This window comes from Crotalus tigris, unplaced genomic scaffold (assembly GCF_016545835.1).
Source record: "Crotalus tigris isolate CLP2741 ecotype Arizona unplaced genomic scaffold, ASM1654583v1 scf7180000017560.2302168, whole genome shotgun sequence".
NCBI lineage: Eukaryota > Metazoa > Chordata > Lepidosauria > Squamata > Viperidae > Crotalus > Crotalus tigris.
In genome coordinates this window covers 2,053,425-2,066,733 of record NW_024096474.1, presented here as the reverse complement: position 1 = coordinate 2,066,733, position 13,309 = coordinate 2,053,425, and the positions used below count along the sequence as shown (strand labels likewise).

Sequence of the window (13,309 nt, the reverse complement as noted above, 5' to 3'; positions counted from 1 at the left end):
TTTTATCCTGCCTTTCATTTCTATCCAACTCAAGGTAGTGAACATACCAATAGTCCTTAAGGACCTCCTATTTTCCCTACAACAATAAACCTGTGAGGTATGTTTGGCTGAGAGAAAGTGACTGGCCCAAGGTCACCCAACTGGCTTTCATGCCTAAGATGGTAATAGAACTCAAGGTCTTCTAATTTGTAGGCCAACACCTTAAGTACTACAAGAAACTGGCTCTGTAACTATAACAGGTACGTAATATGTACCAAAGCCAACTGATAAGCCTCAAGAGCTATACTTACCCAGATGGCTGAGGGCATCCTTGTCCCAAGGCCAGGTGCCAGCACCAGCTAGCTCTTCTTGCACGGAGCTGGCAAAATAGACATTGAGGAAGTGTGTGCTGTTCAGCTGAAGGACCTCTTTAAGTTCCTTCATGCTCATATAGGCCCTGCAGAGTCAGTAGAGGAAAGAAGTAAAAGTTAATAATTAAACAGATAAATCACAATAAAATTTAGTTCAATTTAAATTGAACATCTTCATGAGAGGAACACATGTGCAGTGCTGCATATAGGCTGATCCATATTTAAACTCCAGCATTTAAAGGGAATTCAAGCAAAAGTTACAGTCTGGAAAAATCTCTTCTTGAGTTTGGGAAGAGCTGTGGCCAGTCAGAACAAGCAACAGTGGACTGATACATCTTTACATTACAGTTCAGGTGTTTTTTTAGATCCATGTGGTTCTATGGTTCAGAGAATTATTTCTTCTTAATGCAAATCCTTGGGCATCCAAACAATCCCTTGATTGAGCATTGGCTTGAAATAAAGTATCATGCGCAATATAGCAAGGGATGAAAAAATTGCAACAGAAGTAGGATCCTATTAATTTTGTTACATGAAGGCTACAAAACTTATCAGCTCCAAAGCCTGGCCACAAGCTCTTCCATTCCCTACCTGGATTTTGTATTCCAGGTAAGAAGTTTTTCACGTCTCTGGTGGACCCTATTTGGATTGAGGTCCATCATATTTAGAGAGTTATCTCTATCTTATGTAGAGGGACTTTGTTGTGCACAACAAATTTTTCTCTATTTTTTAAATCATTGCTCCATAGAAGCAAAAAAAAATGGAACAACTACATGATGAAAAGTAGCATATTCCAGCCACAACTGATAAATATAACACAGATATCCAATCATGCACTTTTTCACAAGAGAGGAACCAGATCGTTAGAAAATCCAATCAAGGAAAAAAGAAGCAACTCCTTGGAGAAACTTTTCTTTCTGGTGTCTCCATTAGTGTCTGGCAATGTCTTAAAAGAAGTATCTCCATAGATTTTATGTACTTATACTTATCCATTATGTTCTCCTCACTACAGCTGCTAATCAGAGGAGCCACTGAAATTATCAGCATATTAATAAGTTTTAGATGCTCTATTTCAGTGATGGTGAACCTTTTAGAGACCAAGTGCCCAAAAACTGGCCCCACCCCTGCCCTGCCCCCACTCCGCCCCACCCTGCCTGCAGGGCCACTCACTCCTCCAGGGCCCGCCGCAGATCGCCCAGGCAGCCCAGCAGCACCATGGCAGCCACGCCCTCTGCCCACGCCCCGCAGCATCAACTGTGCACGATGGGGCATGAGGGCAGAGTCTTGTCCACACTGCCTGGCTGCCACGTCCTTGGCTGAGCTGCTCTGCGTGGGCCACGCTCAGGGGCGACTCTCCTCCAGGGGGTTGCTGGTGAGGAGGGGGTCACGGGTGGAGACAAGGTTGGGGCAACGGCCCGTGTGCCCACAGAGAGGGCTCTGAGTGCCGCCTCTGGCACGCGTGCCACAGGTTTGCCACCACTGCTCTATTTTAATGCTATATTAAGGAGCAACCAGTGAAAAGAGAAAAAAGAATCTAGCAAAAATTATTTCACTTTATTTTAAACAACAACAATCAAAGCCTATGACATGTGCATTAATCAAGAGTTTCCTTAAAATTCTGGTCCTTACATATATGTGCCTACCCAGCTTGTTCATTCAGTATAATTTTACCAAATAAGGTTAAAACATACAAATTTACCATTGCTTCTGTTATATAAAGGGAGAAGTGAGAACTCTCTAACACAGTGGTTCTCAACCTTTTTAATGCCGCGACCCCCAACCGGTCATAAGTCGGGGACTACTCAACCGGTCGTAAGTCGAGGACTACTCAACTGGTGCAGCACCATTTGCAGAATGGGACTTTTGGAGGGCTCAGCAGGGCAGAGACAGCCTGGACAATTCCTATTGGCTTTTGAAAGCCAATAGAATTAGACTCTATTCAAGAGAGTCTATTCTATTGGCTTTCAAAAGCCAATAGAATAAAAGGAAGTAGCACAGCTAAGGAAAAGGGGAAAAAATGACAGACTGCGTTGTTTGGCAACCCCCGTGAAATAGTTGTTCGACCCCAAATGGGGTCCTGACCCACAGGTTGAGAACCACTGCTCTAACATGAAAACCAATCAATTATTTCCAAATTTTCATAGCACACTTCCCCCATTTCCAGCTCTTTTTCTTTTCCATCTCATCAACTGAGAAGCGATGCACCCAAAAAATCAAGTTAAGCCATTAATGGCAGAAGATCCATTTCCAAAAGGTTTTGGGATTTGTTTTAATATTCTCTTACTCTCAATAAATAGTAAAAAAAAAAACCACAGTTTTTCAATAAAAGCTTTTCCTCTGTCTTACATTTCTTCTTTTCAAGTTGAGAAGTTAACATTTCTATCATTGTAAAAAAAAAAAAAGCTTCATTGCTCATTCTAGTATCAGGTTTCAGCTTCTGTGCAATCACAGGTTTCCAAATGAGCCAGTGAAATAGCAGGAGGAGAACAAGGAGAATGAGATCAGGATAAACTGAAATAAAATGGAACAAATAAAAATAATGCAAACAGTTCTAATAAGCAACAGCAGTGATACTCTTGCCACTAGAGATTTCTGCACAAATCTTTTATGTGAACAGGGCTACAATTAGAACGGTTGCTGGAATTGGGTATGTCTAGTTTAATGAAGAGAAGGATGAGGGGGGACATGATAGCAGTGTTCCAATATCTCAGGGGTTGCCACAAAGAAGAGGGAATCAAGCTATTCTTCAAAGTGCCTGAGGGCAGGACAAGAAGCAATGGATGGAAACTAATCAAGGAGAGAAGCAACCTAGAACTAAGGAGAAACTTCCTGACAGTTAGAACAATTAACCAATGGAACAACCTGCCTCCAAAAGCGGTGAATGCTCCAACACTGGAAGTTATTAAGAAGAGACTGGACAGTCATCTATCTGAAATGGTGTAGGGTTTCCTGCCTGAGCAGGGGGTTGGACTCGATGACCTCCAAGGTCCCTTCTAACTTTATTATTATTATTATTATTATTATTATTATTATTAGTAGTAGTAGTAGTAGTAGTAGTAATATTAGTATTACTACTACTACTACTATTACTACTACTACTACTACTACTACTACTTCCCATTCCATCCTCTTTCTCCTTTTCTTTGCCCATATAACTGGGCCACAATTTGTTTTCCAAACATTTTGCTTCCTAAAAAACTTTTGGTGATTATGATAGACTCTTTCAAACAGAACACAAATATAATTTCAGAATGACTATATCATGTAGGAACCTTGAGAAATATGAAATTATCTTTTAGTGACTATAATATATTCAATTGCATAATATTTTTGGCATGCTGCATGAGTTCAACAGGGCCCCAAAGTTGATTGTTGTTTGTATTCAATGTCCATTGCATCTTGCTGCAGTGTCCAACAATAATCAGCTAGCACTGATGGATTCTACTAGTACTGATACTATTTTTCCATTGTGCAATATCCTGCTGAAACCTTATTCCATGTTCATCACTGACTGCATCTAGATTTTTGGGAAAGAAGTGTAAATGCAAAAAAAAAAAAAAAAAGATTCTTCAGTGACATGTTGCACTTCATGGTCTTGTATGCTGTAAGAAGTTTATCAGCCAGCTAAATGCAGTTTGGTGCTCTGCAGTTGCCAAGAATATTCTCAATAACATCTTTGAAAGTTTTGCAGGTGATTTTCTCTGGCTCCACTAACAGATCTTTAAGCCACATCATTAACACCATATGGTATTTGTTCTGTGGAGCAAGGTATCTCATCTTTTTTGTTTCTTTTTAATCTAACTAAATAATTACATAATTCACATATATAACAATGCTATTGGTTAGCAGCCAAAAATTTATAAGATACATCTATAAAGGTTTCATGTGGGCTACTGACCACACAAAGCCCTTATAAACATAAGAACACTGGCACTGATATCCCCTAAACCAGGGGTAGGCAACCCAAAACACTTAAAGAGCCACTTGGACCTGTTTCCCACCAAAAACAAAACACTGGGAGCCGCAAAACCCTTTTGATATCTAAAATGAAGATAACACTGCATATATCCTTTTTTACCTTTATTATAGGTGTGTGTGTTTGTGTGGGGGGGGGGTATTTGTGTGTATGTGTGTGTGTGTGTATATATATGTATATGTATGTATGCATGTATGTATGTGTATATATATATATACACACACACACACACACATACACACACAGGTTAAAAAAAGGATATATGCAGTGTTATCTTCATTTTAGATGTCAAGAGGGTCTCTCTCTCTCTCTCTGTCTCTCTCCCTCCCTCTCTATCTGCCCTTGGTCTACCACTCCTCTTCCCCCACTCTCTTTCTTTCTCTCTCTCTCTCTCCTCTCTCCCTCCCTCTCTCTCTTTCTCTCCCCCCCCCTCCTATCTGCTGCTCACCTGGCAAGCTTCAAGCTGTTGTCCAACAAGATCAGGGGTAGGCAACCTCGTCTCTTTTATGACTCATGGACTTCAACTCCCAGAATTCCTGAGTCAGCCTAGCTGGGCTAGCTAGCTCTCTCCTGCCCTTCCTGCTTCCTGCTTCCTGCAGAAATGCAGCAAAGGGAGGAGCTCCGCCCAGTAAGCTTTTCAGCTCCTCGGAGAACATGTGAGTACACTCTCTTTTACACATACACACACACACACACACACACACACACACACACACAAAACACACACACACACACACAGAGAGAGAGAGAGAGAGAGAGAGAGAGAGATTGAAGCAGGGAAGCGCAATTGCCTCTCTCTGTCTCTCTCTCTCTGCAAAGGCAGAGGAGGCTGGGAGCCACAGGGAAAGGCTCAAAGAGCCGCATGCGGCTCCGGAGCCGCAGGTTGCCGACCTGTGCCCTAAACTCTACTGAAAATGTTATCTAGCCTGGTAACGAAATGTTTGGAAACCAACCCACAAGCTCGGAGAATGAACATCCACCCTCATATACCTAAAAAATTTCAGGAAGCAAAATCTTTGTTGTCTGATAGAAACTATGGAGAAATTATCAAGGGATGTATGTGAACAGAGCAAAAGCAGTGTCAAAATACTTTTGGCTTGTTCATTTACAGTTTTGTCTTCAAGATTTCACAGGCCCCCAAAAATAGTACAGAGAACATGCAGAAACATCATGATGAACCCATAGCCATTGCTGAAAACTAAATCAATGTATAATAATCATTTCATTTCATCCATTATGGGATTCCCTCTCTGAATGGCAAACATTCGGTCATTCTATGCACAATGACAAGACTTGGTTTTCTAGAACCCTCTCAACAAACATCTAACTTCTAAGTTCTTCAAGTTCACAGGCCAACATTTTTATGTATCAGTAACAGAAATCCGGTTAGATAAAATATACCTAATGCACAGATCAATACAGAATAGAAAGCATTAATTTTTAAAAAATCAAAAGGGTCCAACCTCTGTAAATCTATTGTTTTGCCAGTCTCAAAATGTGGTAGACTTGATGAAAACCACTGCTACCATTTCTTTGACAATTCTTTTTTTTTAAAAAATGGACATACTTGCTTACCATAAAATTAATGTAACATCTGGTTTGGTTCTGAATTAAACTGTGGAACTGGTTGTGATCTCTTATCAGAATGAACTTAACAATCCTGGTGATGAAAGGGATGGAATCAGTATTTTCAGGACAGGAATTTCAGTTCAATTTTCTGATCACTCATTAACCTATCTTTGGTGAAACAATTATAAAATGGAGAATGAAAAGATTTACTGATCTCGACCCCAGTGGTGAATTGCCTTCGGATCTAAAATCTTCCCCATGTCTAAACCAGTATATATTAAGAGAGAGCTCAAAGCATTTTTATTGCTATAGAAAGGTTACCCCTTCCTCACAGAGGAATGGAAGGCAAGCAAACAACACTTTTAAAAAAAAGCAAAACAAATGTCTGTCTTATTCCTACCCAATAGTAAAATAATAATAATAATAATAATCCCCAGTGAGGCACTACCTTGACGTGGTTGTGGGGCTTGTGTACTCTGAGGAAGATGAGAGCTATGCCAGAGGTTTAACCATACAGGACAAGTCTCATCAGAGGAGTCAGACAAAGAGTGTCTCTCCCATAAAAAATATGGTGAGACGTAAATTTCAGAATGCCATACCGGCTCGGATGTCACCTAGGTTAACAAGGTCCGTGTGTCAGAATCCAATTATATTTCATCTTTAATCATCAAATATAGAAAACCCCAATTCTGCCTTCTCTGGATTCTGCCATAAGAGGGAGAGAAGGGGGAGAACAAAGGGGCTTTATGGCCCTCACTTCCTTCAGTATACTTCTAAGGAATTGAATGTGTTTATTGCAACCTCAAAGAGTTTGAATGTAAATAGCACCAAAGAACCTTACCATAACAAAGGGGGTATTTACCTTTCATGTAGTTTATCTGAAGTCTCCATCCAGACAGAAGAAAGGAACAAAGGGGTGGAATTGTGATGCCTGAAACTATCACTGGAAGGGGGGGTGATTGGGTGGGAACGCTGGGGAACCCCTTAAAACCTTGAATGGGAGAGCTTGGACCCCAAGTCCTGTCTAGCACGCCTGCAACCACTTCTTCTTAATAAAGGATTCCTGTTGGAAGAATTATTCCAAGAGTTCTGTCTTCTTAAGATGCAAAGTGGGGTGGGTCCTTACATTAGACAGGACTTGCAAAATTACTCCACCTGGAAGGGAGACCCTTGCCGGGGGATTTTGCAAAAATTTACCATGTCAGACAATGGAGCAAGAGAGGGGAAAAACTCCCTGGAAAGAGAGCCGCTGACCCAGTTGGAACCTTGCCAGATGTTGGGATCCGAGAGGTCAGATTCCTCGGGAGAAGAAGTGGTGGAGACACGGGACCACAAGCCTCGCTGGTCAATGGGAGTTGGAAAGAAAAGTGAGTGGGGAAAGGAATCAAGAAAGGTGACCCTGAGACGGGGGACCAAGCAACCAGAATGGAAGCAGGAGATGGAGAAATCCCTGCATGCAAGTGAAGAGGGAGGAAGCTGGGCACCATACTCAGACTGGATCCTAGAGAAAGCTATTGACCTGATGAAGAGAACTCTCAGCTCCCTAGGAGAGGAGAATACTGAGCCCTACGGCCGCCCCAGCTCCTGGAGTCACAAAGGGAGAGACACCGAGGGGGACGTGGAACCTGCAACCCCGGGGACATCTACTGATCCAGTAGCCCCCACCCCCTACCGGACCACAGATGGCAATCTGGACGGAAGACACTACCACCAACAACGGAGGCACCGATCCATTCCAAGACGTCCACCGGTGGAGGTGAAATTCAAAGGGGAGCCAACACGCTTGGGGTTTTTCCTAACCCAAGTCCTCAGCTACATGGAGGAATACGGGCAGGACATTCCCAGCGACAAAGCCCGCATCTGGATCGTGCAATCCACCCTGGATGGACTGGCTGCAGATTGGGTGGTGAACTTGCAAGACTCCAATGCCCCAGAACTCAGTAACTTCAACCGTTTCATGTCCTCTTTGAGAAGACGATTTGAAGACCCCCTGGCTGATCGCAAAGCCCGTGAAAGGATAAAAACGATGAGGCAAGGCAAACGCCCGGTAGCTGAATATACACAAGAATTCCGGACCATTGCCATCAAACTGAATTGGCCAGAAGACATCCTCCTTAGCCATTTCAAAGACGGACTAAACTATGATCTATACGACGCTTGCCTGCCCCGAGGGGACCCACATCGACTTGAGGAATGGTACGTCTTGGCAGAGGAAGCAGAGATCGACATATTGAAGAGGCACTGCCGAGGAAAACAATGGAGCCGCCCCCCGCCTGAGCTGACACACGAACCGGTGAAATCATCGGCTACAGCCAAGAAGCAAAGGGGTGTTTCAAGTGCGGAAGAGAAGGGCATCGAGCTGTAGAATGCTGCTCAAAGGCCCCCGAGCACAACCCAGACAGATCCCCAATCAACAAATCCAGAAAGTCTTCAGCTAAGCCAAAAGAAACGGCCATGAGAATGATGGAAATTGCAGAACCTCCCACTTCTGCTCACCAATAGGAAAGAACTCCAGCCTACACCACAGGGCCGGTGGATGCCTCAGATGACAGCTCAGAGGGCGAACCCCTGGTAAGTGGATGCATCACACCCATCTTCAAAACAGTGACTATATTAATCCCCCCCATGCCCGAAGCTATGAAGGTGAAAGCCTTAATAGACTCTGGCTGCACCCGCTGCCTCATTAGCCCAACACTAGTGGGGAATCTGGGCATCCCATCCAGGAGACTGGAACAACCAATCTCATTTGGCCAGTTAGATGGATCCATAGCAGGGGGGGTGCCAGCTACCCTAGCCACTCTACCAATACACCTCTCCCTGGGCAAACATGAAGAGGACATAACGTTTGTGGTGACCCAGGTATGGAATGCCCAATGATTCTAGGGATGGAATGGTTGAAAAAATGGAACCCCTGGGTAAATTGGAGGACGACAGAAATCAAATTCCCGAAGGGGGACCCTATGGACTTAAAACCCCAAGGGAGGCTACCAGAATCAAGAATAGAAAAAGCATCCATAGGAGAGGAAAAAAGATTAACAGAAATACCAGAGGAATATAGAGACCTTGCTGAAGTCTTCAGTGAGGAGAGGGCGAATGAGCTTCCCCCCCACCGACCCACAGACTGTACCATTGAATTCAAGCCTGGGGCAAAACTCCCGAGCCCAGATTATACTCCATGAGCCCAAAGGAGAAGGAGGAAATGGAAAGATTTATAAAAAAAAACCTGGAGAGAGGTTTCATTGAGCCAGCCAAGCCTAAAGTGGCTGCCCCGGTGCTTTTTAGAGAGAAGAAGGATGGCTCTTTACGTTTATGCGTGGATTATAGGGCCCTGAATACAATCAGTGAAAGCAACCTATACCCTCTGCCCCTCATGAAAGACATGCTGTCACACCTATCGAAAGGGAAATTTTTTTTCTAAACTAGACCTAAGGGAAGCTTACTATCGCGTGAGAATTAAGGAAGGGGACGAATGGAAGACTGCATTTAACTGCCCCATGGGGTGCTATCAATTCAAAGTCTTGCCATTTGGATTACAAGGGGGCCCTGCAGTCTTTATGCAATTAATCAATGACGTTCTAAGGGAGCACCTGTTTAAGGGGGTCCTTGTTTACTTGGACGACATTCTTATCTTTACTGAAACAAAAGAAGAACACGTCAACCTTGTCAGAGCGGTTTTAAAGAAGCTGCGAGCCGCCCACCTATATGCCAAACTCTCAAAATGTGAATTCCACCAGGAAAGGATAGACTACCTAGGCTATCGCATATCCCCCCAGGGCATTGAAATGGACCCAGAGAAGGTCAAAGCAGTATTAGATTGGGCACCACCCCGCACAAGAAAGCAACTACAAAGTTTCCTGGGCTTTGCAAACTTTTACCGCCAATTCATCCCCTCATTTGCCCAGATAGCCTTGCCCCTCACTAACTTACTAAAAACGAAGGGAGCATCCTCAGTAAAACCTAGCCAGCCACTAACATGGACAATGGAGTGCCAAGCAGCATTTGAGAGACTAAAGAGACTTTTTTCTGCCGAACCAGTACTAAGGCACCCAGACATGGACAAGCCCTTCGTAATACAGGCAGATGCAAGTGATGTGGCAGTGGGGGCTGTGCTATTACAAGAAAATGATGATGCAGTATTGCAACCCTGTGCATATACATCAAGAAACTCACGGAAACAGAACAGCGCTGGCCCGTATGGGAGAAGGAGGCTTATGGGATACGTTGGGCATTACTCACGTGGCGACAGTTCCTGGAAGGCAACAAAATCCCCTTCCAGGTGTGGACTGATCACAAAAATTTAGAAGCCCTGAAAACTTCCAGGAAACTCAATCCCAAACAAGCCCGCTGGTCCCAGCATTTTCACCAGTTCCAATTTAAGCTCAAACATTTACCAGGAAGAAAGAACTTCCTGGCAGATGCTCTATCTCGCATGCCCCAATATAACAGCGCATGAACCACAGACTCTAGACCAATAATAGCAGAGTGACAACTGGCAGCACCAGTAACCACAAGAGCCCAAGCCAAATTAAAACCACAACTGGACAGCCAAACTGGAATTGAATTCAGAAAAAGTTTGGAAACAGATGAATGGTTCCAGAAAAACAAAAATGTGTGCACAATGAGAGACGGGTTGCCTTCGGTAGGGGAAAAGTTATATATACCAACAACTCAAAGAGTAACTTTCATGCACCTTTGCCATGACACAAAATCAGCAGGGCATTTTGGATTTGTAAAAAGTTTACATTTAATTAAACGGCAATTTTGGTGGCCATCCATGAAAAAGGACATTGAAAGTTATATAGCCAGTTGTCCAAAATGTGCCACGGCAAAGAGGTTGCAAGGGAAATTGCCAGGACTATTGCAAACAGTGGCAAGTCCCTCAGCCCCCTGGAGAGAAATAGCCATGGATTTTATAGTGGAATTGCCAGAAAGCAATGGGAATACTGTGGTCTGGACGGTCACGGACTTGTTTTCCAAACAGGTGCACTTTATCCCTTGCCAAAAGATTCCCACTGCAAAAGCCTTAGCAAAACTTTTCATCCAACACATTTACAGATTGCATGGGGCACCCCAACGCATCATCTCTGACAGGGGGGTGCAATTTACGTCTGCATTTTGGAAGGAATTTTTATCCCTCTTAGGAACCACTCAGGGACTGACATCTAGCCACCACCCTCAAGGAAATGGGGGGGCTGAAAAAATGAACTCCGTACTTAAGCAATATTTAAGATGTTTTCTTAGTTTCCAGCAGACCGAGTGGGCGGACTTACTCCCTTTTGCAGAAGTTGCCTACAATAATGCAGTCCACTCCAGCACAGGTTACACTCCTTTTCAAATAGCCACCGGTCAAAGTTTCAACCCCATGCCAGAATTAACCCCAAATGAACCAACGATCCCTTCGCTGAAAGAATGGATGGAAAATCTACAAAACACCTGGCCAATAGTTAGAAAAGCACTAGATGAAGCTAGGCAGGCATACAAAGCACAAGCCGATAAAAAAAGGGTTGAGCCTACACCATTCATTATAGGAGAAATGGTGTACTTATCTACAAAATACCTAAAGTCCCTACAGCCTGTAAAAAACTTGGACCAAAATATATAGGACCTTTTCCAATTAAAAGAATCATAAATCCAGTAACAGTAGAATTAGAATTACCCAAAAATCTCAGGCAAATACACCCAATTTTTCATTGCAGCTTGCTGAAAAGAGAGCATCAGTCACCTCTACGGCCAAAAATCCCCCCACCACCACCTCCAGTCATGGTGGAGGGTGAACAGCACTTCGAAATAAAGGAAATCCTTGATTCTAGGAGATATCATGGAGCAACTCAGTACCTAGTTGCCTGGAAACACCTCCCTCCCTCACAAAACGAGTGGGTCCATAAACGCCATGTCAGAGCCCCGAAGCTATTGAAGAAGTTTCACAGAGTATCCTAACAAGCCTGACTAAGTTTTATACCTGTTTTGTTTTCTTTCAGGTGGATCTCTCTTATTTTTAAGAGGGGCCGGATGTCAGAATCCAATTATATTTCATCTTTAATCATCAAATATAGAAAACCCCAATTCTGCCTTCTCTGGATTCTGCCATAAGAGGGAGAGAAGGGGGAGAACAAAGGGGCTTTATGGCCCTCACTTCCTTCAGTATACTTCTAAGGAATTGAATGTGTTTATTGCAACCTCAAAGAGTTTGAATGTAAATAGCACCAAAGAATCTTACCATAACAAAAGGGGCTATTTACCTTTCATGTAGTTTATCTGAAGTCTCCATCCAGGCGGAAGAAAGGAACAAAGGGGTGGAATTGTGATGCCTGAAACTATCACTGGAAGGGGGGGTGATTGGGTGGGACTGCTGGGGAACCCCTTAAAACCTTGAATGGGAGAGCTTGGACCCCAAGTCCTGTCTAGCACGCCTGCAACCACTTCTTCTTAATAAAGGATTCCTGTTGGAAGAATTATTCCAAGAGTTCTGTTTTCTTAAGATGCAAAGTGGGGTGGGTCCTTACACCGTGCTAGATATTGGAGTTCCTGGATATCTGGTGAAAAATGGGTTACAGGACTCAGGACTGTTGGCTGAGCAACCAGGGCCAGCAGCTGCAGAACTACTGGAAGAAAAGGTGTTTACCCATCACAGATACACAGTGATTGAAAACAAAGAAATAATGATCTGTTACTGCAGATCAAGTCCAACAAGAAGAGGATATCTAAAACGAATGCACCAGTTCTGGAAAGAACAACATCCAGAATCAGAAATAACAGAACAGAGACTAGCAGATCAACGCCGATTTATAACACGAAATAAAGTATTCACAGAAACAGAATTGGACGAACTGCAAAGGTTTACCCAGGGCAAAGAAATCAAAGCCTTACCAGAAGTAATTCAGAATGTAGAGGCAAACCAGGGGGAGTTGGCAGTGAAGGAATCCAGTAGAGATATAAAACTGTTCTCATTTGGAAACCAGGCACCTCTACCTCAGGAAGAACAAAACCCTCTAACTAAAGAAATAAAAGAATTGAAACAAAGAATAACTGAGCATCTAGAACAGCACAAAAACAACAGAATAAGGCTGCCTGCATTGAAGCTTGTTCCAAAGAAACAGCTAGCACAAGCATTAAAAGATGCAAATACTGCAATATCAAGTATAAGCACCAATTCACTGCAAGAAACAAACCAACTAATGTACAGCACAGCTGCAGTTACAACCAAATACCTGGGATGCAAAATCAACAAGGAAGAAAAACAAACAAACAGTGCACCAGAAAAATGGAAGGTTAGACTAGAAAATAAGATCAGCAAGTTAAGATCACATGCAAGCAAGCTAGAACAGATGAAAGAAAAGAAGCTGAAGAACAAGAAGACCAAAGAATACCTAATCAAGAAATACCACTTAGAAACAAGGAAGATCAAGGAAGCACTGGA

The 13,309-nt window shown here is 43.2% G+C and overlaps 1 protein-coding gene across 1 annotated transcript in view; it reads right to left on the bottom strand.

Annotated features, from left to right (window-relative positions):
- The window catches only part of PAPPA2 (pappalysin 2), a 231,922-nt gene that overhangs the window by 139,614 nt on the left and 78,999 nt on the right, over positions 1-13,309 (bottom strand). Inside the window, exon 3 of the mRNA XM_039348678.1 lies at positions 291-436. Coding sequence (XP_039204612.1) covers positions 291-436 — 146 coding nt within the window. The remainder of the gene's footprint in view (positions 1-290; positions 437-13,309) is intronic.